The sequence below is a fragment of the Ranitomeya imitator genome, chromosome 1 (assembly GCF_032444005.1).
Source record: "Ranitomeya imitator isolate aRanImi1 chromosome 1, aRanImi1.pri, whole genome shotgun sequence".
Taxonomy (NCBI): domain Eukaryota; kingdom Metazoa; phylum Chordata; class Amphibia; order Anura; family Dendrobatidae; genus Ranitomeya; species Ranitomeya imitator.
This window is the reverse complement of record NC_091282.1, coordinates 873,369,389-873,395,495: the sequence shown is the minus strand read 5'-3', so window position 1 is coordinate 873,395,495 and position 26,107 is coordinate 873,369,389. Positions and strand designations below refer to the sequence as shown.

Sequence of the window (26,107 nt, the reverse complement as noted above, 5' to 3'; positions counted from 1 at the left end):
TTGATGGTCGCCGAGCATGGACAGCCCTCTGCAAATGATCCCACAGATGTTCAATGATATTCAGGTCTGGGGACTGGGATGGCCATTCCAGAACAGTGTAATTGTTCCTCTGCATGAATGCCTGAGTAGATTTGGAGCGGTGTTTTGGATCATTGTCTTGCTGAAAGATCCATCCCCTGCGTAACTTAAACTTTGTCACTGATTCATGAACATTATTGTCAAGAATCTGCTGATACTGAGAGGAATCCATGCGTCCCTCAACTTTAACAAGATTCCCGGTGCCGGCATTGGCCACACAGCCCCAAAGCATGAGGGAACCTCCATTAAATTTTACTGTGGGTAGCAAGTGTTTTTCTTGGAATGCTGTGTTTTTTGGCCGCCATGCATAACGCCTTTTTGTGTGACCAAACAACTCAATCTGTTGTGAATTCTGTGGCTGAATTCACTCCTGTGGTCACAAGTGGTACTGCAGCTTCTGGGATTCCTCCCTCAGGTGTTCTGGTGAGCTCGTTGGCTGCCTTGTTATTTAACTCCACCTGATTCTGTCTTCCTTGCTCCTTGTCAATGTTCCAGTGTTGGATCTGAGCTTCTGGATCTTTCCTGTGGCCTGCTGCTCTGCTTAGATAAGTGCTTCTTTGCTTTTGTTGCTGTTTTTTCTGTCCAGCTTGTCTATTCGTTTTTGCTGGAAGCTCTGAGACGCAAAGGGTGTACCGCCGTGCCGTTAGTTCGGCACGGTGGGTCTTTTTGCCCCCTTTGCGTGGTTTTTTGCTTTAGGGTTTTTTGTAGACTGCAAAGTTCTCTTTGCTATCCTCGCTCTATCTAGAATATCGGGCCTCACTTTGCTGAATCTATTTCATCCCTACGTTTTGTCTTTTCATCTTGCTAACAGTCATTATATGTGGGGGGCTGCCTTTTCCTTTGGGGTATTTCTCTGAGGCAAGTCAGGCTTGTATTTCTATCTTCAGGCTAGTCAGTTCCTCAGGCTGTGCCGAGTTGCATAGGTAGTGTCAGGCGCAATCCACAGCTGCCTTTAGTTGTGTGTAGGATAGGTTCAGGTATTGCGGTCTACAGAGATTCCACGTCTCAGAGCTCGTTCTATTGTTTTTGGGTTATTGTCAGATCACTGTATGTGCTCTGATTGCTGGCACACTGTGTTACTGGATTGCCTTCATAACAGTACAAGGAGCCGCAAACTAATGATTCTCAATAGAGGGAAAAAAGAAGTTCTGACATCATTTTTTTTTCTCAGCTCTGTGTTCAGTCTTTTTTTTCCCCTAGACATTAGGGTGCTTCAGGACACAGCTGTGGACATGGATATTCAGGCTCTGTGCTCTTCAATGGATAATCTCGTTATAAATGTACAAAAGATTCAAGATACAATTGATCAGAAATCTATGCTAGAACCAAGAATTCCTATTCCTGATTTGTTTTTTGGTGATAGAACTAAGTTTCTGAGCTTCAAAAATAATTGTAAGCTATTTCTGGCCTTGAAACCTCATTCTTCTGGTAATTCAGTTCAACAGGTTTTGATTATTATTTCTTTTTTGCGCGGCGACCCTCAGGACTGGGCATTTTCTCTTGCGCCAGGAGACCCTGCATTGAGTGGTGTCGATGCGTTTTTCCTGGCGCTCGGATTGCTGTACGATGAGCCTAATTCAGTGGATCAGGCTGAGAAAAATTTGCTGGCTTTGTGCCAGGGTCAGGATGATATAGAAGTATATTGTCAGAAATTTAGGAAGTGGTCAGTACTCACTCTGTGGAATGAATCTGCGCTGGCAGCTTTGTTCAGAAAGGGTCTCTCTGAGGCTCTTAAGGATGTCATGGTGGGTTTTCCTATGACTGCTGGTTTGAATGAGTCTTTGTCTTTGGCCATTCAGATCGGTCGACGCTTGCGCGAGCGTAAATCTGTGCACCATCTGGCGGTATTGTCTGAGATTAAACCTGAGCCTATGCAGTGCGATAGGACTATGACCAGAGTTGAACGGCAAGAACACAGACGTCTGAATGGTCTGTGTTTCTACTGTGGTGATTCCACTCATGCTATTTCTGATTGTCCTAAGCGCACTAAGCGGTTCGATAGGTCTGCCGTCATTGGTACTGTACAATCCAAATTCCTTCTGTCCATTACCTTGATATGCTCTTTGTCATCGTATTCTGTCATGGCGTTTGTGGAGTCAGGCGCTGCCCTGAATCTGATGGATTTGGATTATGCTAAACGTTGTGGGTTTTTCTTGGAGCCTTTGCGGTGTCCTATTCCGTTGAGAGGAATTGATGCTACACCTTTGGCCAAGAATAAACCTCAGTACTGGGCCCAGCTGACCATGTGCATGGCTCCTGCACATCAGGAAGTTATTCGCTTTCTGGTGCTACATAATCTGCATGATGTGGTTGTGTTGGGGTTGCCATGGCTACAAACCCATAATCCAGTATTGGATTGGAACTCTATGTCGGTGTCCAGCTGGGGTTGTCAGGGGGTACATGGTGATGTTCCATTTTTGTCTATTTCGTCATCCACTCCTTCTGAGGTCCCAGAGTTCTTGTCTGATTATCAGGATGTATTTGAAGAGCCCAAGTCCGATGCCCTACCTCCGCATAGGGATTGTGATTGTGCTATCAATTTGATTCCTGGTAGTAAATTCCCTAAAGGTCGTTTATTTAATTTATCCGTGCCTGAACACACCGCTATGCGCAGTTATGTGAAGGAATCCCTGGAGAAGGGACATATTCGCCCATCGTCATCACCACTGGGAGCAGGGTTCTTTTTTGTAGCCAAGAAGGATGGTTCGCTGAGACCGTGTATTGATTACCGCCTTCTTAATAAGATCACTGTTAAGTTTCAGTATCCCTTGCCATTGTTATCTGACTTGTTTGCTCGGATTAAGGGGGCTAGTTGGTTCACTAAGATAGATCTTCGTGGTGCGTATAATCTGGTGAGAATCAGGCAAGGAGATGAATGGAAAACGGCATTTAATACGCCCGAGGGTCATTTTGAGTATCTAGTGATGCCGTTCGGACTTGCCAATGCTCCATCTGTTTTTCAGTCTTTTATGCATGACATCTTCCGTGAGTATCTGGATAAATTCCTGATTGTTTACTTGGATGACATTTTGATCTTCTCAGATGATTGGGAGTCTCATGTGAAGCAGGTCAGAATGGTTTTCCAGGTTCCTGCGTGCTAATTCTTTGTTCGTGAAGGGATCTAAGTGTCTCTTCGGTGTGCAGAAAGTTTCATTTTTGGGGTTCATCTTTTCCCCTTCTACTATCGAGATGGATCCGGTTAAGGTCCAAGCCATCCAGGATTGGACTCAGCCGACATCTCTGAAAAGTCTGCAAAAGTTCCTGGGCTTTGCTAATTTTTATCGTCGCTTCATCTGTAATTTTTCTAGCATTGCCAAACCATTGACCGATTTGACCAAGAAGGGTGCTGATTTGGTTAATTGGTCTTCTGCTGCTGTGGAACCTTTTCAGGAGTTGAAGCGTCGTTTTTGTTCTGCCCCTGTGTTGTGTCAACCAGATGTTTCTCTTCCGTTCCAGGTCGAGGTTGATGCTTCTGAGATTGGAGCAGGGGCCGTTTTGTCACAGAGAGGTTCTGGTTGCTCAGTGTTGAAACCATGTGCGTTCTTTTCCAGGAAGTTTTCTGCTGCTGAGCGTAATTATGATGTGGGCAACCGAGAGTTGCTGGCCATGAAGTGGGCATTCGAGGAGTGGCGTCATTGGCTTGAAGGAGCTAACCATCGCGTGGTGGTATTGACTGATCATAAGAACCTTACTTATCTCGAGTCTGCCAAGCGCTTGAATCCTAGACAGGCCCATTGGTCGTTATTTTTTGCTCGCTTCGATTTTGTGATTTCGTACCTTCCGGGCTCTAAAAATGTGAAGGCGGATGCTCTGTCTAGGAGTTTTGTGCCCGACTCTCCGGGTTTATCTGAGCCGGCGAGTATCCTCAAGGAAGGAGTCATTGTGTCTGCCATCTCCCCTGATTTTCGGCGAGTGTTGCAAAAATTTCAGGCTAATAAACCTGATCGTTGTCCGGCCGAGAAACTGTTCGTCCCTGATAGGTGGACTAGTAAAGTTATCTCTGAACTTCATTGTTCGGTGTTGGCTGGTCATCCAGGAATCTTTGGTACCAGAGAGTTAGTGGCTAGATCCTTCTGGTGGCCATCTCTGTCACGGGATGTACGTACTTTTGTGCAGTCCTGTGGGATTTGTGCTAGGGCTAAGCCCTGCTGTTCACGTGCCAGTGGGTTGCTTTTGCCCTTGCCGGTCCCGAAGAGGCCTTGGACACATATTTCGATGGATTTAATTTCTGACCTTCCCGTTTCTCAAAAGATGTCAGTCATTTGGGTGGTCTGTGATCGCTTTTCTAAAATGGTCCATCTGGTGCCCTTGGTTAAATTGCCTTCCTCCTCTGATTTGGTGCCTTTGTTCTTCCAGCATGTGGTTCGTTTGCATGGCATTCCTGAGAATATTGTTTCTGACAGAGGTTCCCAGTTTGTTTCAAGGTTCTGGCGAGCCTTTTGTGGTAGGATGGGCATTGACCTATCTTTTTCCTCGGCTTTCCATCCTCAGACTAATGGCCAGACCGAACGAACCAATCAGACCTTGGAAACATATCTGAGATGTTTTGTTTCTGCAGACCAGGATGATTGGGTGTCCTTTTTGCCGTTGGCTGAGTTCGCCCTTAATAATCGGGCCAGCTCGGCTACCTTGGTCTCTCCATTTTTCTGCAATTCTGGGTTCCATCCTCGTTTCTCTTCAGGACAGGTTGAGTCTTCGGACTGTCCTGGTGTGGATTCTGTGGTGGACAGGTTGCAGCAGATCTGGACTCAGGTAGTGGACAATTTGACCTTGTCCCAGGAGAAGGCTCAACTTTTCGCTAATCGCAGACGCCGTGTGGGTCCCCGACTTCGTGTTGGGGATCTGGTTTGGTTATCTTCTCGTCATATTCCTATGAAGGTTTCCTCTCCTAAATTTAAACCTCGTTTTATTGGTCCGTATAGGATTTCTGAGATTCTCAATCCTGTGTCCTTTCGTCTGACCCTCCCGGACTCCTTTTCCATACATAATGTATTCCATAGGTCGTTGTTGCGGAGATACGTGGCACCTATGGTTCCATCTGTTGAGCCTCCTGCCCCTGTTTTGGTGGAGGGGGAATTGGAGTATATTGTGGAGAAAATTTTGGATTCTCGTGTCTCTAGACGGAAACTCCAGTATCTGGTTAAATGGAAGGGTTATGCTCAGGAAGATAATTCCTGGGTTTTTGCCTCTGATGTCCATGCTCCAGATCTTGTTCGTGCCTTTCATGTGGCTCATCCTGGTCGGCCTGGGGGCTCTGGTGAGGGTTCGGTGACCCCTCCTCAAGGGGGGGGGGTACTGTTGTGAATTCTGTGGCTGAATTCACTCCTGTAGTCACAAGTGGTACTGCAGCTTCTGGGCTTCCTCCCTCAGGTGTTCTGGTGAGCTCGTTGGCTGCCTTGTTATTTAACTCCACCTGATTCTGTCTTCCTTGCTCCTTGTCAATGTTCCAGTGTTGGATCTGAGCTTCTGGATCTTTCCTGTGGCCTGCTGCTCTGCTTAGATAAGTGCTTCTTTGCTTTTGTTGCTGTTTTTTCTGTCCAGCTTGTCTATTCGTTTTTGCTGGAAGCTCTGAGACGCAAAGGGTGTACCGCCGTGCCGTTAGTTCGGCACGGTGGGTCTTTTTGCCCCCTTTGCGTAGTTTTTTGCTTTAGGGTTTTTGTAGACTGCAAAGTTCTCTTTGCTATCCTCGCTCTATCTAGAATATAGGGCCTCACTTTGCTGAATCTATTTCATCCCTACGTTTTGTCTTTTCATCTTGCTAACAGTCATTATATGTGGGGGGCTGCCTTTTCCTTTGGGGTATTTCTCTGAGGCAAGTCAGGCTTGTATTTCTATCTTCAGGCTAGTCAGTTCCTCAGGCTGTGCCGAGTTGCATAGGTAGTGTCAGGCGCAATCCACAGCTGCCTTTAGTTGTGTGTAGGATAGGTTCAGGTATTGCGGTCTACAGAGATTCCACGTCTCAGAGCTCGTTCTATTGTTTTTGGGTTATTGTCAGATCACTGTATGTGCTCTGATTGCTGGCACACTGTGTTACTGGATTGCCTTCATAACATCAATCTTGGTTTCATCAATCCACAGGACCTTCTTCCAAAAAGAAATTGGCTTCTCCAAATGTGCTTTTACATACCTCAGCCGACTCTGTTTGTGGTGTGCTTGCAGAAACGGCTTCTTTCGCATCACTCTCCCATACAGCTTCTCCTTGTGCAAAGTGCGTTGTATAGTTGACCAATGCACAGTGACACCATCTGCAGCAAGTTGATGCTGCAGCTCTCTGGAGGTGGTCTGAGGATTGTCCTTGACTGATCTCACCATTCTTCTTCTCTGCCTTTCTGATGTTTTTCTTGGCCTGCCACTTCTGGCCTTAACAAGAACTGTACCTGTGTTCTTCCATTTCCTTACTATGATCCTCACAGTGGAAATTGACAGGTTAAATCTCTGAGACAGCTTTTTGTATCCTTCCCCTGAACAACTATGTTGAATAATCTTTGTTTTCAGATCATTAGACAGTTGTTTTGAGGAGCCCATGATGCCACTCTTCAGAGGAGATTCAAACAGGAGAACAACTTGCAAGTGGCCACTTTAAGTAGCTTTTCTCATGATTGCATATAACTGGCTATGAAGTTCAAAGCTCAATGAGGTTAGAAAACCCCAAAAAGTGCTTTAGTAAGTCAGTAAAAAGTAGGTAGGAGTATTTAAAACAAGAAAATGATCAGGGTGCCCATACTTATGCACCTGTCAAATTTTGTATGAATGCAGATTGCACATTTTCTGTTAGTACAATAAATCTCATTTCAAGGCAGAAACATTACTGTGTCCAACAGTTATTAGATATATGAAACTGAAATAGCTGTTGGAAAAAAAAAAAATTTATAAAACATTAAGCTTAAGATTAATACGGGTTCCCAAACTTTTTCATATAACTGTAGGTCATCGTTCATTGTCCCATATAGATGGCAGTCTATAGGTGCCTGCTGCTCACTGCATCTGGTCCTCTTCTTTTTGTTTTCACACATGGCGTGTCTGGCCTCTTCGCTATAGGCCAGGAATCCTGGCTGGAAACATCATAATGTTGCATTGTTGTCATGTTACAACGTCCACTGCTACCTTATAACTGGGGCAGAAGTCCTAGCCTATAGTGAAGCAGACAGAGATATGGCGCATGATGGCTGAAAAAAGACCGGACAACTGGCAGCAATCAGTGAAGCAGCCGGAGAGGTGAAGTGTGAGGTGAGTATTTTTTATTATTATTATTATTATTATTATTATTATTATTTCTTATATTGGTCTATATATATATGGGTCTAAACCTCAGAGCAGAATAGGGAGCGTCCATTTTTTGTCACATTTATGCTTAGATTATGTTAGAGTTGGTGCTCAAGACCTGTGCTGAATTTGGTAATTGCCAGGTAAGTATTGCTTTTTTATTTTTTTACGTACCAAGCCAACATGACAATTTTCATTTTTCCCAGAAAACCCCTTAAAGGGCAAAGTGGCTAAATTTGCATAATCATTATGAAAATCTCTAAACTTTCTGCTTTATTCAAAGTTCTCTCACATGTATAAAAAAATCCTAGTCTCCTAGGGTATCTCTGTGATATTAATTTTACCAGTTATTTTAAGGAAATCCAATCCAAGAAAAGTAGCCAGCACACTCTGCTGTAAAATGACCAACGTTTATTGTTTTAATTGAAAATCCACATAACAGAGCCTGAACGCACGCAGTTATTAACAGGGTGAGAACAGGCTGAGATCATAGACAACACGTAACAAGCTTTAGTTGTTGTGTATGATCTAATCCTGGATGTAACTGCATGCAGTCAGGCTCCGTTATGTGGATTTTAAATTGAAATAATAAACATGGAAGATTTTAAAGCAGCAAATGCTGGCTACTTTTCTTGGAAAGGATTTTCGTTGGTGAGCTCTTCCTGCCGTGCACTCATTGGGTGAATTGAATGGAATATTTCTGTTTTCTCTTTAAGGCTATGTACACACTTTCAGGATTTCTCGCAGAAAATTCCAGAGAAAAAACGGACATTTTCTGCAAGAAATCCGCAAGAAAACCGCATGCGTTTTTGCCGCGATTTTGCCGCGGTTTTGACACATTTTTGCCACGGTTTTTTCCGGACACTTCCCAATGCAGTTCTTCAATACAAAAAGTGAAACTCATACATTATATAGAGTCATTACAAACATAGATTTCAGTAGGCCAACATTTCAGATTTTAAAATAATTTTTTAAGGTGGTGTTATTTGTATTCTAATGTACTGACTTTTGCATTTTCATTGGCTGTAAGCCATAATCATCAACATTAACAGAAATAAACACTTGAAATAGATCACTCTGTTTGTAATGACTATTTTTTGCATTGAAGAACTGAAATGAATTAACTTTTTGATGATATTCTAATTTTGTGAGAAGCACTTGTACTAGTTTCTGAGAGCCCACCTTTCATGTATACAAAACCAATGCGTTATCATTCAAGTGTTTTTTTTTGGACCTAGACTAATTTTTATCAGGCAGTGTATAAAGTGGAAAGCTATAAGGTACACAATGTTAGGATTTGGCGCTGCTTGCTGATTTGATCAGTTGTCACGTGATTGTTCAGATACTGTTGAAAGCCAGATGGTGGAGCCAGCTTTTCCCCCTAGATAAGAGCCCCATAACCACACATCCAAGCTCTTTCCACCTCCTGTCGCCTCCAGCTCAAAAATATCTCCAGGATCCGTCCTTTCCTCAACCCCCAATCTACTAAAATGCTTGTGCACGCCCTCATCATTTCCCGCCTTAACTACTGCAACATCCTTTTCTGTGGCCTCCCTGCTAACACCCTTGCACCTCTCCAGTCCATCCTTAACTCTGCTGCCCGACTAATCCATCTCTCTCCTCGCTACTCCTCCGCTTCCCCCCTCTGCAAATCTCTTCACTGGCTCCCATTCCCTCAGCGTATCCAGTTCAAATTGCTAATACTGACCTACAAAGCCATCCACAACCTGTCTCCTCCATATATCTCTGAACTAATCTCTCGATATCTTCCCTCACGTGACCTCCGGTCCTCCCAAGACCTCCTTCTCTCCTCCACACTTATTCGCTCCTCATCCAATCGCCTCCAAGACTTCTCCCGAATATCCCTCATCCTCTGGAACTCTCTGCCCCAACACGTCCGACTATCAACCACAGTCAGATCCTTCAGACGGAACCTGAAAACTCATCTCTTCAGGAAAGCCTACAGCCTGCACTGACACCGCTGCTGCCTCATCACTATCGAAGCTACCGCCTCACCAACACCGGAGCTACCGCCTCACCAACACCGGAGCTCCTGCAACCCTCAACCTACTGTCTCCTTCCCCATAATCCTGTAGAATGTAAGCCCGCAAGGGCAGGGTCCTTGCCCCTCTGTATCAGTCCGTCATTGTTAGTTTGTTTACTGTATGTGATATTTGTAACTTGTATGTAACCCCTTCTCATGTACAGCACCATGGAATCAATGGTGCTATATAAATAAATAATAATAATAATAATAGCAGCTGCAAGATTTCAACTATAAAGGAGGAGAAGTCAGGACCGGTCAGATAATTTTCCGGTTCATTGGTGAGCCAGTCCAACCCTGTCTCTTGCTATTGGAAAGACTTGTTAGTCATCTCTCACATGGCTGGTAACACCTGGCTAGGAGCACGGTCAGACTATATGCTCTCTAGCTACAGTCCCTGGCCTTTTCTTCTAGTTATATTTTCTCTGAAACATTGTTTAAGAGAAACATATATCCAGCTATAATCATGCTGCCAGGCTGTGATTCATGAATCAGGCAAAAGGTTTCCTTTAAATATTTTCCAGTGTTTCTAACATTATGAATAGAAAGTATATAAATATAAACAGATATAATAAACAGACATAATTGTTAAGATATTACAATTGAATATGTGTCATTCAAATTGTTTTAAAGCATACAAAAACTGGAATTTTTAAAGAAAAAAAATCTAAAATTAAGTTTAACAGATACCTGTAATTTGATTAATGCTGCTCAAACCATGGGTAGCATAAATCGGAGTCTAGCTGCGCAATTGCAGGCAGATTTTTTTCTTTAAAGATTTATATTTGCCCTAAAGACCAGAGAATACAGAGTACCAAACAAGTGTAAAAGTTGATGAGATCTAAAAATTGGCAAAAATTATACACAACTAAAAAATAAGTATTAGATTACCTGGGTATGAGGGAATAACCACAGAAGGGTAATGGGCCAAAACGAGAAAGGTCCTTATGGTGTGCAGATGTGGTTGCTTGTGCACAATCCCTTATTTAAGAATAGAATGGTTTTACCCAAAAAGGTTTCAATACAACGGAAAGTTCCTTAGTAGTGGGGCGCCGTCCCCGCCGGTACCAGACACCCCTGTTGGTGTATACCAAGCGGCCACGTGCAGGCAGTATCAGCTAAAGAATGGCATACATCCAGCAAGGTGCAGAAGGCTGCAGGACCTTGCATGACGTCAGTCTCACGTGACTGGCTACGGAGCGCCCGAGGGACCACAATCCAACGCGTTTTGGAATACGCTGATTCCTTTTGTCAGGGATGGTCCAGTGGGCGTTATGGGCGCTTATATATCATATTGGAAGTTGATAATCCTGCATTATGTGTTAAAGGTGAATAGTTCACTTTCATTGTTTAAACCACTGAGTATTAAAGTATTCATTTAAAAAATCCACCTACTTTCTTTACGAGACATTTGGTGGATAAAATTGCCTTTTCTCCGTCTTTTTTTAACGATTTTGATTCCAGTGACTTTAATATCCTTAACCCTAGAACGCATACCTGGGGCCTCGCAGGCCTGCCAGGTTACTTGTTTTCTATTTTCTGTAAAAGTACTTTAGTTAGAATTTTGAAAATCTAGGTAATCCTCAGGTACTTAGTTGTTAGTAATTTCCAGTTATTCATATATTTTTATGTTACAGACATTTCAGTATAACAACCTTTTTTTGGGACTACCCCATATTCACGCACCTGGGGCCTTTTAGGCCTGTACTAGGTTTACATGTGATACTCAGTCTTTTTGTCTGTATTGTTGCTGGGGAAGAACTTTTATGACTCTGCTATTGCTGGGAAGAGTGTGGATTCTGCATGACAACATGGTCATGTAATCTTGGAAGGGAGGCTCCCTCACAAAGTCATGTGTCTCTGACCTCATCGCAGGTCTTTTTGTCCTAATTGCTGGAGAGACTTTGGAGGAAGAAGTCAGCTTTCTTTTGTCTGGAAATAGAAACTTTCTGAGCTCCAAAACCAGAGGCCTCTACTGCACTACTAGAAAGTGATCTGTTGAAGGTAAGAGGAGGGGGGCTGCACTTTACCCGCTTTATATCGCTTGGTGTGCTGGGACCCTAACAAAGAGTCTTATCACATACTGTTTACAGTGCACAAGCCTGATTGTAATATATATATTTTTTTCTTTTTAGTTTACTGACATCTAAAATTACAATGGCACAGTCTACTTCCAGGGGATTGACTGACCATGAAATCGAGGAGATTGTTTTCAATAGTGATGAAGAAAGTGAAATTTATTTGTTCGATGAAGAGTACATGCCACCAGCTAATGTATCAACTTCATCGTCCAGCGATTCTTCAGATGATGGAGAAGTAGTGGATCCAGCAGAACGTTCAAATAGAACATCTAAAACTAATATTTTTTGGAACAGTACTGCTGCGGCTCCTGCACGTACCCCATCACATAACATTATTAGAGTTGCTCAAGGAGCTGTCGGAATTCCCCAATTCATGTACAAAAGAGATGTTTTCTGTAAATTTGTTTCGGATGATATTGCAGATGAGATAGTTTTGTGTACTAACGTAGAAGGAAAACGTATTGCGTCAGGAAGAAAAAAAACATGGAAAAATATAACTAAAGAGGAACTATATGCTTATATTGGCCTTACCCTTCTGGCAGGGTCGACAAAATAATACGATGTTCCAATCAGAGAGTTATTTCAGAACCCATTTGCAGATCCACACTACAAAGCTACTATGTCCATCAATAGATTTGAGGGTATTCGGAGATGCCTTCGTTTTGATGAATAGAGAACTCGCCCTGTGAGATTGGCAATCGATAAATTAGCCCCTATTAGCTATATCTGGAATCTTTTTATCAACAACTGTACAAAGCTTTACCATTCCAGTGATAATGTGACAGTGGACGAGCAACTTCTTGCCTTTAGGGGACGGTGCAAATTCATTCAGTATATGCCCAGTAAGCCAGCTGAGTATGGCATAAAAATGTTCTGGATGTGCGATTCAGCAAGCTATTATGGGATGAATGGTCTGATTTACTGTGGCAAAGAAGCTGATGCTTCAGTCCAGAAAGACCTATGTTCCAACATAGTAAAAACACTTGCTCTATCAATTTTCAATTCAGGAAAAAATATTACAATGGATAATTACTTTACCAATTTTGAAATGGCCAACTTTTTGCTTCAAAAGCAACTTACACTTGTTGGTACTATGAGGCCAAACCGCCGCGAAATTCCTCCAATCATGAAGCACAATGCACAGCGAGCAATCTACGAGAGTGTATTCGGTTTCTGCAATCAAGCAACAATGGTGTCTTATAAAGCCAAGAAAGAAAAATCCGTGATATTACTGAGTACAATGCATCATGATGGAAGTATTGACACCAATGACAGGAAAAAAAACCCTGAAATCATACTGCATTATAATAAGACAAAAGGAGGTGTCGACAAGATGGAAAAAATGATTGGAGAGTATTCGTGCAAAAGGCAGACTAAACGTTGGCCTGTTGCCCTTTTTTCTAATATCCTTGATGTGTCAGCCCTCAATAGCTACATTGTTTATTGTCAAACTAATCCAGAATTCCATGCCAACAGGAAAGACAAGAGACGTCTATTTTTGACAGAACTTTGTTATGAACTTTTGATGCATACTATGATGGAGAGAAGCAGCATAATATGCTTATCAAGGCAAATTACGGAGGCAATGATCAGATGTGGAATACACTTTCTGGAACATCCAGAGCAAAGAGGAAAAAAAAGAAAGCGCTGCTATATTTGTCCAGCAAAGAAGGAAAGAAAATCGGAGTGTTTCTGTTCTACTCGCGGACAAAATGTATGCAAGGAACATTCAGCCGAAAAAATAATATGCGAGAATTGTAGGGGGAATATGTAAAGTTACAAATAAATATTCCTGCACCAAGTTTGCTACAACCAAAAAATGTTTTCATAACAAAATTGCATATAGAATGCCTATATTTGGCGTGCCCTTTTACTTACTTTTTTGTTGTTTTATGCACATAATTATGTTTTGAAATATACACATCTTAGGCTGTGTTCCCAGTAGCGCTGGAGTTCTCCAGAAGGGGATCCATAATGGATCTGACCTCCTGGTAACTCCAGCTAAGGCTGCCGGAATGGCGGAATTCCGCCAGCTTTAGCTGGGGTCACCAGGAGGTTAAATCCATTACGGATCCCCTTCTGGAGAACTCCAGCGCTAGTTTGATTGCATCCTTACCTTGCAATTGTAAAATAAATTTTGAAAAGTATTTTTATTTGAGTTATTCCGTGTTATTTGCACACAGGCCTAAAAGACCCCAGGTGCGTGAATATGGGGTAGTCCCCAAAAAAGGTTATTATACCGAAATGCCTATAACATAAAAATATATGAACAACTGGAAATTACTAACAACTATATACCTGAGGAATACCTAGAGTTTCAAAATTCTAACTAAAGTAATTTTACAGAAAATAGAAAACAAGTAACCTGGCAGGCCTGCGAGGCCCCAGGTATGCGCCCGCCAGCCTTAGCTGGGGTCACCAGGAGGTCAGATCCATTATGGAATCCCATCCTGGCGGACCCCTGCGCTAGTGGGAATGCATCCTTACTTTGCAATAAACTTTGAAAAGTATTTTTATTTGAGTTATTCCATGATAATTGTAAACAGGCCTAAAAGGCCCCAGGTGCGTGAATGTGTAGATTTCTATGGGTATGCGTTCTAGGGTTGAACCCCTATGATACCTTAAAAATTGTTGGGATAGAGGATGGCCCGTGAATTTATTGCTAATGTTGCGCAGATGTTCCCCAATCCTTACGCTCATTGTTGCATGTGGTTCGCCCTATATATAATTACCCACAGGAGCATGTTATGCCATATATTACCCCCTGGGTGGCACAAGTGATAAAATCTTTAATGCTGACTACTGTTGATTGATTGAAAATATTGAATTGTTTTTTGGTGTCTAATTTTTTGCATGGTAAGCATTTTCTACATGAAAAAAACAGAGGGAGGCTGTTAAGAGAAATAGACCCCCAAACCCAGTGGTTTAGAGATCGTAGGAGCTATCATGTTCCCCAAGTTGTTTGCCTTCCTATAGATAAATCTAGGATGTTCTGCTATTAGTCCCCCAAAAACTTTGTCCTCGTTTAGAATACTCCAGTGCTTACATACAATCTTTTTCGAATTTTGCTGTTAGCGTTATACTGCGTTATGATAGGAACTTTGTCATTTATTAAATGATTACTGTTTTTACTATTTTTTCTTTGTTCTCAAGGAAATTTTTCCACTAGCTGTCTTTTTTGTGTAAGGGTACCGTCACACTATAACATTTTGATCGCTACGACGGTACGATTCGTGACGTTCCAGCGATATCGTTACGATATCGCTGTGTCTGACACGCAGCAGCGATCAGGGATCCTGCTGAGAATCGTACGTCGTAGCAGATCGTATGGAACTTTCTTTCATCGCTGGATCTCCCGCTGTCATCGCTAGATCGGTGTGTGTGACACCGATCTAGCGATCTAGCGATGCGATCCAGCGATGCGTTCGCTTGTAACCAGGGTAAACATCGGGTAACTAAGCGCAGGACCGCGCTTAGTTACCCGATGTTTACCCTGGTTACAAGCGTTAAACTAAAAAAAAACAAACAGCACATACTTACATTCTGGTGTCCGTCAGGTCCCTTGCCGTCTCTGCTTCCCGCACTGTGACTGCCGGCCGTAAAGTGAAAGTGAAAGCACAGCGGCTGTGCTTTCACTTTCACTTTACGGCCGGCAGTCACTGAGTGCGGGAAGCAGACTGCAAGGGACCTGACGGACACCAGATGTAAGTATGTGCTGTTTTTTTTTTTTTAGTTTAACGCTTGTAACCAGGGTAAACATCGGGTAACTAAGCGCGGTCCTGCGCTTAGTTACCCGATGTTTACCCTGGTTACCCAGGGACCTCGGCATAGTTGGTCGCTGGAGAGCTGTCTGTGTGACAGCTCCCCAGCGACCACACTACGATTTACCTACGATCACGGCCAGGTCATATCGCTGGTCGTGATCGTAGGTAAATCGTATAGTGTGACGGTACCCTAAGTCGCTCATTATCATATCCTTTGTGGTGGAAACATTCAATTAAGGTGTCAGCTTCTATATCAAAATCCTTTGGTCTTGAGCAATTTCTGTGAGCTCTTATAACTGGCTTTTGGGGACGTTTATGAGCCAGTTCGGAAGATGACAACTATCTAAAGAGATATAGTTGTTGGAATCTGTAGGTTTGTGGTACGCCTGAGTTTGAATTGTTTTTTCATCAATAAAAATCTTTAGATCTAAGAAATTAATTTCTTTGGTGCTGGTGGTGGCTGTGAAATTTAAAAAATAGTGATTTTTATTCAATTAACCCCTATCTGACCTCGGACAGGATAGTACGTCCGAGGTCAGATCCCCTGCTTTGATGCAGGGCTCCGCGGTGAGCCCGCATCAAAGCCGGGACATGTCAGCTGTTTTGAACAGCTGACATGTGCCCGTAATAGGCGCTGGCAGAATCGCGATCTGCCCGCACCTATTAACTAGTTAAATGCCGCTGTCAAACGCAGACAGCGGCATTTAACTACCGCTTCCGGCCGGGCGGCCGGAAATGACGTCATCGCCGACCCCCGTCACATGATCGGGGGTCGGCGATGCATCAGGATGGTAACCATAGAGGTCCTAGAGACCTCTATGGTTACTGATGACCGGTGGCTGTGAGCGCCACCCTGTGGTCGGCGCTCACAGCACACCTCCATTTCTGCTACATAGCAGCGATCAGCAGATCGCTGCTATGTAGCAGAGCCGATCGCGTTGTCCCTGCTTCTAGCCTCCCATGGAGGCTATTGAAGCATGGCAAAAGTAAAAAAAAAAAGTTTAAAAAAATGTGAAAAAAATAAAAAAAATATAAAAGTTTAACTCGCCCCCCTTTCGCCCCAATCAAAATAAATCAATAAAAAAATAAATCAAATCTACACATATTTGGTATCGCCGCGCTCAGAATCGCCCGATCTATCAATTAAAAAAAAGCATTAACCTGATCGCTAAACGGCGTAGCGAGAAAAAAATTCGAAACGCCAGAATTACGTTTTTTATGTCGCCGCAACATTGCATTAAAATGCAATATCGGGCGATCAAAAGAACATATCTGCACCAAAATGCTATCATTAAAAACGCCAGCTCGGCACGCAAAAAATAAGCTTTCAACCGACCCCAGATCACAAAAAATGGAGACGCTACGAGTATCGGAAAATGGCGCAATTTTTTTTTTTTTTTTTTTTTTTTTTAGCAAAGTTTGGAAATTTTTTTCACCACTTAGATAAAAAATAACCTAGTCATGTTAGGTGTCTATGAACTCGTAATGACCTGGAGAATCATAATGGCAGGTCAGTTTTAGCATTTAGTGAACCTAGCAAAAAAGCCAAACAAAAAACAAGTGTGGGATTGCACTTTTTTTGCAATTTCACCGCACTTGGAATTTTTTTCCCGTTTTCTAGTACACGACATGCTAAAACCAATGATTTCATTCAAAAGTAAAAATCGTCCCGCAAAAAATAAGCCCTCACATGGCCAAATTGACGGAAAAACAAAAAAGTTATGGCTCTGGGAAGGAGGGGAGTGAAAAACGAACACGGAAAAACGAAAAATCCCAAGGTCATGAAGGGGTTAATTAATAAAATCTAACAATAAAATAGGACCACCAAACCAAATTGTCATGATCCCAGTGCAAGATTTCACCTGCACGCCAGGGGTTAATGTGTTGATCAGTGCAGGCTCTGACCTGCACACCTGGGGCTTATTATTGGCCTCTCTTTGGTTTGGGGTGAGCTTCTTATAGCCCTGGGAAGCTCCAATCTCTGTCAGTTATACTTTTGCTATTGGCTGAGTGTGTTGACCTCTGTTTGTTTGTACCTTGTGCCTGTATTCTAGTTTGCTTGTATGATTCTGACTTGGTTCTGTTCCCTGGTGTGATTTTGCCTTTTGATTCTGTGCTGTGTATCTGCTTCTCTGGTTTTCTGACTCCTGCCACGTCCCTGACTATTCTTTATTTCCTTGATCCTTGTGTACTGCGTTACCGCTCCCGTTTATTGACCTCGGCTTGTCTTGGATTGCGTCTCCCTCTGCCTCATTCTTTCCCTGGTGTCCGGTGACTCCCTTTCCCTTCTCCTGTACCCTTTGTTCCTATAGTATCCTGCATACTCCTGCTACAGGACACTAAGCCCCGCCCCTTTGTTGTCAATTGACCACAGGTCCTTTCAGTACACTCACCACCTGGTGTTCTGCTCATTCCAGCTCTGCTGTAACGGTGTCTTCTTGCCCAGCTCTCGGGCGCTGTGGGTACAGTTGTCACAGGCTGTCTGAGACTCTTGGTTCTCACTGTCAGGGCAGCATAAACCGCTGGGGAGTGCCACCTGGTGGTTTCTCCTGATAGTTTGCCTTGATGCAGATAAAAGCAATACCATCAATGAAACACCACCATAGGACCAGGTTCGCCCGCAGTGTACCATCAACGTAAATGGTTTCTTCCTCCCACCTACCCACATATAGTGTAACTGGGGGCGAACTTGGTCGCCATGGCGGTTCCCCACTGCTGGGAGTAGTAGTGCATCCCGAAGCGAAAATAGTTGTTGGTTAGTATAAATTGAATACAATCTAAAACAAAGGCAATCTAGTCATTTGGTGTAGTGCCATTCTTGGACATAAAATAATTGACTGCTTCACAGCCCTTTTCATGTTGAAAAATCATATATAAAGAAGTAATTTCAAGAGTTCCCATAAAATGATGGACCTCCCATTGGATAGTTTGTAAAATTTGTAAAATATGGGAGCTATCTTTCAAATGAGAAGGGAGTTCAGGACATACATTTTGTAGGTGACAGTCTACAAATTTGGATAGGTTGGCTGTAAGGCTTCCTGTTACTGAAATTATATGTCTCCTGGGTGGGTGGATTGGATCCTTATGGACCTTAGATAGGTAATCAAAATATGGGACTCTAGGATGGAGTCCTACAATTATTAGGTTCTGTAAAAGGATGTAGATCTGGGGATTTATTATGATGGAATATAGGCTGAACTGGATGGACAAATGTCTTTTTTCGGCCTTACTAACTATGTTACTATGTTACTATGTTACTATGGATGGTGTTAATAAAATCGAACTCATGCTTGTTTAGATAGCCTTTCTGAAGTCCTCCTTTTATTAGATGCTGCATATCTTTAAGATAGCTATCTGATGGATCCCCCACTTATACTTTATATGTGCGTGTTTGGTACTCTGTATTCTCTGGTCTTTTAGCGCAAATATAAATCTTTTTTACACATCGTTTTAAACTGGACAAAAAGGGTGGTATTGTCCGATTATTTGATGCAAAGTTTAGAGATTAAGTGCAGCCCCGGTTGTTTTTTACATTTTGCACAGGTTTTTTTTTTTACTTTGAAATGTTGGATCGTTTGAGACCTCAACCAGTCTGATACGGTCACCAGCTGCCTTCTCCTTGCTCCACTCCAGTTGATTGACAAGTCTATCCTTATGTAAACACGTGGGCAAGACCTGTGAGTCAACCAGAGCAGGACAGGTAGGAGCCGGCTGGAGACTGCACCAGACTGGTCAGGACTGGCCTTGACAGGCCTTGACTGGCTTTCCAAACTCCACTGCAGCTTTCAGAGTAAAACATACCTGGCAGCAATCACAGAGCAAGACTGCAATTTATGCTGCTTGTAGTTCTGGCAGCATATCTCTAATGGCAGGTTTCCTTTAACATATTTTTTTATTTACCCAGTTGGCTTTTAAAGCAAATGGAATCTTAAGAGCAATCTTAAGAGAGGTCCAGCAGAGCCTAAAGCTGCTTGAGGTGAATATTTTTGCTTTGGCAGTAACAATAGAATAAAAAACTAGCAAGTCAAGAGATTCATAACATTTGTCTTTATTTGTAAATTGCAGGACTTCTTTTGGCCACTAAAGTCTTAAGACATGGCTGAATAGCTGGAATGATGATTCCTCGTGATACCATTTTAAACTTTTATGGATTTGATTTGCAATGCTTTTTATGATTTCATTCTTATTCTCTGGGTAAAATGCATAATTAATAAAGAAAATGATTAAAATCTTAAGGTGGTGTTTTATTTCTTTCAAATAGAGAGAACAATGTATATAAATGGCCACCTTTCAATGCAATCAAAGCCTGGTGCATCAGACAATTTTCATTGTAAGTTTCAATTAAAAGAAGTCTGATAGGTGGATTCCTGCATACATAGAAATAAAAATGTGTGGTCGATATGCCGTAAAGATAGAAAGACACTTTAAATTCCTCCAAAGCTGAATTATGGATTTAGGTTTTGGCTGAGAAGACACAGTTTTATCCATTGCAAGTCCACATGGGAAGGCGTTGTGTTAACCTGGCAAAGCCACAAACATTTTTTTGTGAAAATAAAAAAAGTTATAATATGTAAGACAAGAAGAAAGATTGTTGCAAGAAACTCTGAAGAGGATTTTATATGAATTTGATATTGAAACTCTACAAATTTTGATTCGCTATTGTGTGAAGCGTATCTTTGATGATACAAGAGGGTAATAAACCTTACATAATGCAAATAAACTAATAACCCAGGTATCAATGTTGCTTTAGAATCCACAAATCTTAATGACAAAAATCATTTTATGCCAAGGGAGCAGATTCGTCATTGCTTTTGCGCCATTTTTGTCTAGTTTTGTGCATGTTTTATGTTTGCTCCATATTCATTTTCTCATTTCTGTGTATTTCAAAGTCACTTTTTTCTGTGTTCGACTGTATTTTTGTTTAAGTTCACCACTGTGGGCTGGATATACATCTTCCAGGTGTTTTGACCTGATTCAGCATTTGTAACTTTTCAAAAATATTCTACATTTTTTGCGCAAATGTTCTCCAGCTCCTCCGGAATGATATTACGTATGCCCAAACTTTTTGGTACAATTTTTGTGACATTTTGTAAACTATGCAACTTTTTGCTTTAAAAACATTCTAGAATAAAATAAAAACCATTTATGACATTGTGGCAAAGCTCATCAACTGGGTGAGGAATTTTGAAGAATTTGTTGCAAAAAACCTGGACGAATACAAAAAGATCAAGAAGGAAAGTCACTTAAGCACCACTCCAGTGTTTTTTTTTTTTAATTCCATCGCTGGAGTGGTGCTTTACATGTAATTCCCCTGCCCCTTATCTCAAAGTCAACTTCTGCTGCCTTCATCGTTTTCCAGCGTCTCTCCCCTTTTCTGTCAGTATGCAGCGAAAAATGACCTTCCGACAGCTTCAGTGTTTCATGGAGCGGTGCAGAGGTCACTTTTCAATACAAGTCTATGAGAGCCTCGTCCTTGCCTCATTCTGGCTCTCATAGACTTGCATTGAGCGCTTGTAACATAGCTTTTGACTTTTGGCCAGTCAAAACTTGCGCTCACAAGATGGTTTCGTGGGACTGGAGAGGAACTGAAAAACAGTGAGGATGCCGGAGGGTAAGTATATGACCGGGGACAAGGAGGCTTACATTTAAAAAAATGCAAATGATGAATCAAGGCAAAAGTGTTTTGATTGTTGAACTTTTAATACATCTCCTAATTTTGTTAATTACAGAGATACAATTAATTTTGCCTTGCATAAATAATTATGTTTTTTTCTTTGTTCACAGAGCAGTGGACTTCCTGCTATCATTGCAGTACTTGTCATCTTGCTTCTAATAGCACTTGCATTATTTTGGTGGTTTTGGCCTCTTTGCTGCAAAGTGGTAAGCTATCATTTTAAGAATAACTCTCCGTTCTATTGTCGTTGGATTCCTGATCATCTATACTTTCTGAAATTAAAGTCTAGAAACTAGAAAATAGGGAGACAATAAATAAAAATGGTCGTCCATATGGTGTCCTGGCCACGAGTGATAAGCCAGATGTTTACAAATTCTCTAAAACCATTGTCTTTATGTTTTAGAAGGGGCAGCTTAAGTGGGAGGTATTACCTGGTCCATCCACACTGAAATATTTTAGAAATGTACTTGGAATGAAATTGCTGGTTTGTAGTCCATTATAGTCCATCATCTGTTATATGTTAATCCATTGTAAAAATATATATTTATTTATTTTAGATATAAAATGTTATTTCATTAAATCTGTAATGTAATGTGTTTTGTCCTGCTGGCAGTTTCTACTTTTCCATGGTGCTGTCTTGCCAGCTATTGCTAACAGTTTTAATATTAGTAGCTTTTGTAATCTCTACTAGTGGATATGTACTTTTTGATGCACTTGCATTTAGATATCCTAACTGTAGCCAGATTATCATGAATGCAGTTTTTAATTTGATATTGTTACTGGGCAAAGTGAATCAGCATCAAAGCAATCAACATTTTTGCCTAAAAGCACTCTTAGAAACGCTGGTAATGCATAGGTAAGCTGACTTGTTTTGTTTGCCATCACTAAAAAAATGAAAACAGGGGAAACATTTTTATACAAACATCTGCTATTTTAACATTATCTTCCTGTAATACTGAAACATGAATATTTGACCTTTTTTCCCTTTTAAAAGAAAAAGCTACAAATATTTGTCAAGTATTGAATCTTTGTGTATTGAAGCACTCAACATTGTATTAAAACTGTGCAATGTGGTCCACATATCTTAATACATACAGTAGAGAAAAAAGCTGCACAATTTTTAGACATACTTAAAACTTACAAATCTATATACAAAATTAATTTAGAAATTAAGATGACACAAAGGCGTCAAATAAACCAGTTGGGAAGTTAGGTTAAAGCATGTTATATAGGTTTGATCTTGGCAAACTCAGGATATTCTGATATTCTGTGTTGTTTCATAAATTAGGAAGGGGACATCTTGCTGCAGACCTTATAACGAGTGACTTCAGTACTTGTAACATGCAATCAGAGGCTGAATTACCATTCACATTGATTGACTCATGGGTGACATTTTCTCTGATGAAGATGATTCTCTTACCTTTTCTTCTCCATTTTGCCCAGATCACCTTGAAGACTTCTTCCAGCCATAACTATAGATGCAGAGTTTTCTGCCTAGATGTAAATGACTCCTCACACTTGCAATCAGGATTGCCAACTTTATATTTTTTTTCTGGACAAAATGTTTTTCTTCTCAAAAATTTGGACAGCTAACTTTTTTTATGAACACATTAAAAAACATAACAAATCATTAAGATAAATATGCCTAAAACCCATAATTCCAATATGAAAATATTACTTGCATTCACTGTGAACTGTATGTTTACAACAGATTTTCACCTTGCCTCTTCAAAAAATAATGTCTATCGTGCCCTGACAATTTTCACCTTTCTCTTATTACCATGCTGTCATCTAGTTACGTATTTTTAGCCAGGCCTCGCTACTGCGGACTGAAAAGGTGGAATGATGATGTGGTCCAACCCTCTGCTTGAAAGAGTAAAGGTTGGATGTTTGGGGCAGGAAGCCAAGGGATCTATTGCACCTGCCTGTGCAGGATTAGTCAAACATATCTGTGTCTTATGGACTGGGTTGAAAGCCTTCTTCTCCCCAGTTACCTATTATAACAATCCATTCTGGATAACCATTGAGATGCCTCCCATGGAAATTACACTTGAAACTAGGATATATCATGAAGAAGTAACCATTTAGAAGTTTGTCACTGCTGATTCCCAAATCTTTATCGAGATAGGGGTGTTGGGAGACACCAGCTGTTTTTAGGCTAGGACCTGGTTCAAGCATTGAGACTCACATCTATCATATATTTATGGTAGATTATGTAGGTTGTAGGACACACATCTATCATATATATTTATGGCATGTTATGTAATGTGATGATAAATAAATACCATTTAAACTTTTCCCAACATCCACAATACATGTAATGATGGGTATCTGTGTCTTTAACCCCTTAACGACCAGATGTATTTTTGGTTTTGCATTTTCATTTTTTGCTACCCTTTTTCTCAGATCCATAACTTTTTTATTTTTCTATCAATATGGTCATGTGAGGGCTTGTTTTTTGCAGGACGAGTTGTACTTTTGAACAGCACCATTGGTATTACCATGTCACGTACTAGAAAATTGGAAAATATTCCAAGTGCAGTGAAATTGCAAAAAAAGTGCAGTCCCACACTTGTTTTTTGTTTGGCTTTTTTACTAGGTTCACTAAATGCCAAAACTGACCTGCCGTTATGATTCTCCAGGTCATTCTGAGTTCATAGACACCAAACATGTCTAGGTTCTTTTTTAACTAAGTCGTGAAAAATAATTCCAAACTTTGTTAAAAAAAAACAAATTGTGCCATTTTCTGATACCTGTAGCGTCTCCATTTTTCCTGATCTCGGGTTGGAAGAGGGCTAATTTTTTGTGTGCTGAGCTGACATTTTTGATTATACCATTTTGGTGCGGATAAAATCTTTTGATCGCCCATTATTGCATTTTAATGCAATGTTGCAGGACCCAAAAAAATATAATTCTGGAGTTTTGACTTTTTTTCTTGCTATGCCATTTAGTGATCAGGTTAATCCTTTTTTTAATAGATAGATCGGGCAATTCTGAACGCGGCAATACCAAATATGTGTATGTTTGATTTTTTTTATAATTGTTATATTTTGAATGGCGCGAAACGGTGATTTAAATTTTTTTATTTTTTTAGTTTTTTTTATATTTTTAAAAATATTTTTTTACTTTTGCCATACTTCAATAGTCTCCATGGGAGACTAGAAGATGCCATAACCCAATTGGCTTTGCTACATACAGATGATTATCAGGTCGCATATATGTAGCTGAGTGACTCACTTGCTATGAGCGCCAACCACCGGGCGATGCTCACAGCAAGCCGGCAGTAACAACCATAGAGGTCTCCAGGAGACCTCTGGTTGTAATGCCAACCCATCGGTCACCCGCAATCACGTGACAGGGTCACTGGTGGGCGGATTTCTGGCGCGATTGCCGGAAGTGCTTGTTAAATACCGCTGTCAGAGTTTTACAGAGGCATTTAACAGGTTAATAGCCGGGGTGGATTGCAATTCCACCCACGGCTATTGCGGGCATATGTCAGCTATTCAAAACAGCTGTCATGTACCAGGAAAGATGTGGGCTCATCGCCGGAGCCCACATCGAAGGGAGGGTGTCCGATGTGGGCGTACTATTATGCCCAACATTGGAAAGGGGTTAAGTTATCATTTAAATTATGCCTTTTCAAGACCCATTGGCACTTCCTTTTCTCTTCAAAGTTATGATTGGGTGCTGATTAGTTGCCATGGCAGTCAGGGGCCTACTGAGGGTTGAAGCTGGATGAATCCTGTGGCTGGGCTTAATCTGAGATTGAGTATAGCATTACATCGTTCAAGTGATCCAAGGATTACAATTTTTTTGCATTGCCAGTTCTGAAAAAAAAAAGAAATGCCAGAATGTAAAAATAAAAAGCAAAACAGCAGAATTGCCATTTTTTAATTCACAAACATTCCCACAAAAGTGCATTAAGTTTGAACAAGATTATACCAATGAAAACAATAGCTTCAATTTTTTTAAAACAAAGTTTTACAGGTGCTTCTTTCAAAATTATAATTTCATCAAAAGTTAATTTATTTCAGTTCTTCAATACAAAAAGTGAAACTCATATTATATAGAGTCATTACAAACAAAGTGATGTATTTCAAGTGTTTATTTCTGTTAATGTTGATGATTATGGCTTGCAGCCAATGAAAGCCCAAAAGTCATTATCTCAGTAAATTAGAATACTTTATAACACCATTTTAAAAAAATGAATTTAAAATTGGGATAGATAGATAGATAGATAAAAAAATGACCAGCACCTCCTAATTGTGAACATGTGCAAGCTGCGAAGACTGCATTATATAGAAAAAGAAGGCACAGCAGTACTATTCATATGTTTAGGCCATGTGAAAACACTGAAAAACATTAAAAACATTTTATGTAGATTTTACTACTCAAAAATGAGGTACTTACAAAAATGAAAGTTCTTAGCGCTTAAATTGGCCAATTCATGTATGCCCATCAACCATGGCAAGGTGACCTTCCTTTGGTGGGTCCCTGTTGTACTGTACATGCCACTCTCAGGTTATCAACCTACAGTTAAGTGAACAAACATGTCTCTCTTCTTTTCCTAGATAGATAGATAGATATGAGATGGATAGATAGATAGATAGATAGATATGAGATGGATAGATAGATAGATAGATAGATAGATAGATAGATAGATAGATAGATAGATAGATAACGGTACTTTATGCACCGTTTTACCCGATTTGATTTTTTTCCCATTTTATATTTTTTACTTCTAATATTTAGCTTCTATTTGTTGTATTTACATTTAAATAGATTTTAAAAGAGTAATTATTTTAAGAGATTATGTAATTAGTGTACCTAATTTGTTGATATGAAAAGCTAAAATAATATATATATATAAACGAATTAACCACTGTTTTTAAATAAGGATGCCAGTTTCTTGCAAATGCACATTATAAAAATGGATGATTTTTCTATACTTTATCATTAAACTAATTCAAATTAAGTAAATAAAATACCACAATGAATGTACATTATCCAGATCACTAGGGTCATGGAAAAAGCTGTGGATATTTATTACAACAGAACATTACATTAAATAAACACACATTATGTAATGGTAACAACAATGTTGGACTGTTTAGAATTTATTTGAGTAGCTAGTGATAAATGCTGACATACATATATATACAGTATGTATGTATATATATATATATATATATATACATATATA

At 40.7% G+C, this 26,107-nt stretch overlaps 1 protein-coding gene across 2 annotated transcripts in view; it reads left to right on the top strand.

The window, feature by feature from the left end:
- Positions 1–26,107, top strand: part of ANTXR2 (ANTXR cell adhesion molecule 2) — a 398,739-nt gene that overhangs the window by 240,673 nt on the left and 131,959 nt on the right. For both annotated transcript variants that reach the window (XM_069742748.1, XM_069742756.1), the window contains one exon: positions 21,015–21,110. In XM_069742748.1, the coding sequence (XP_069598849.1) occupies positions 21,015–21,110 (96 nt within the window). The remainder of the gene's footprint in view (positions 1–21,014; positions 21,111–26,107) is intronic.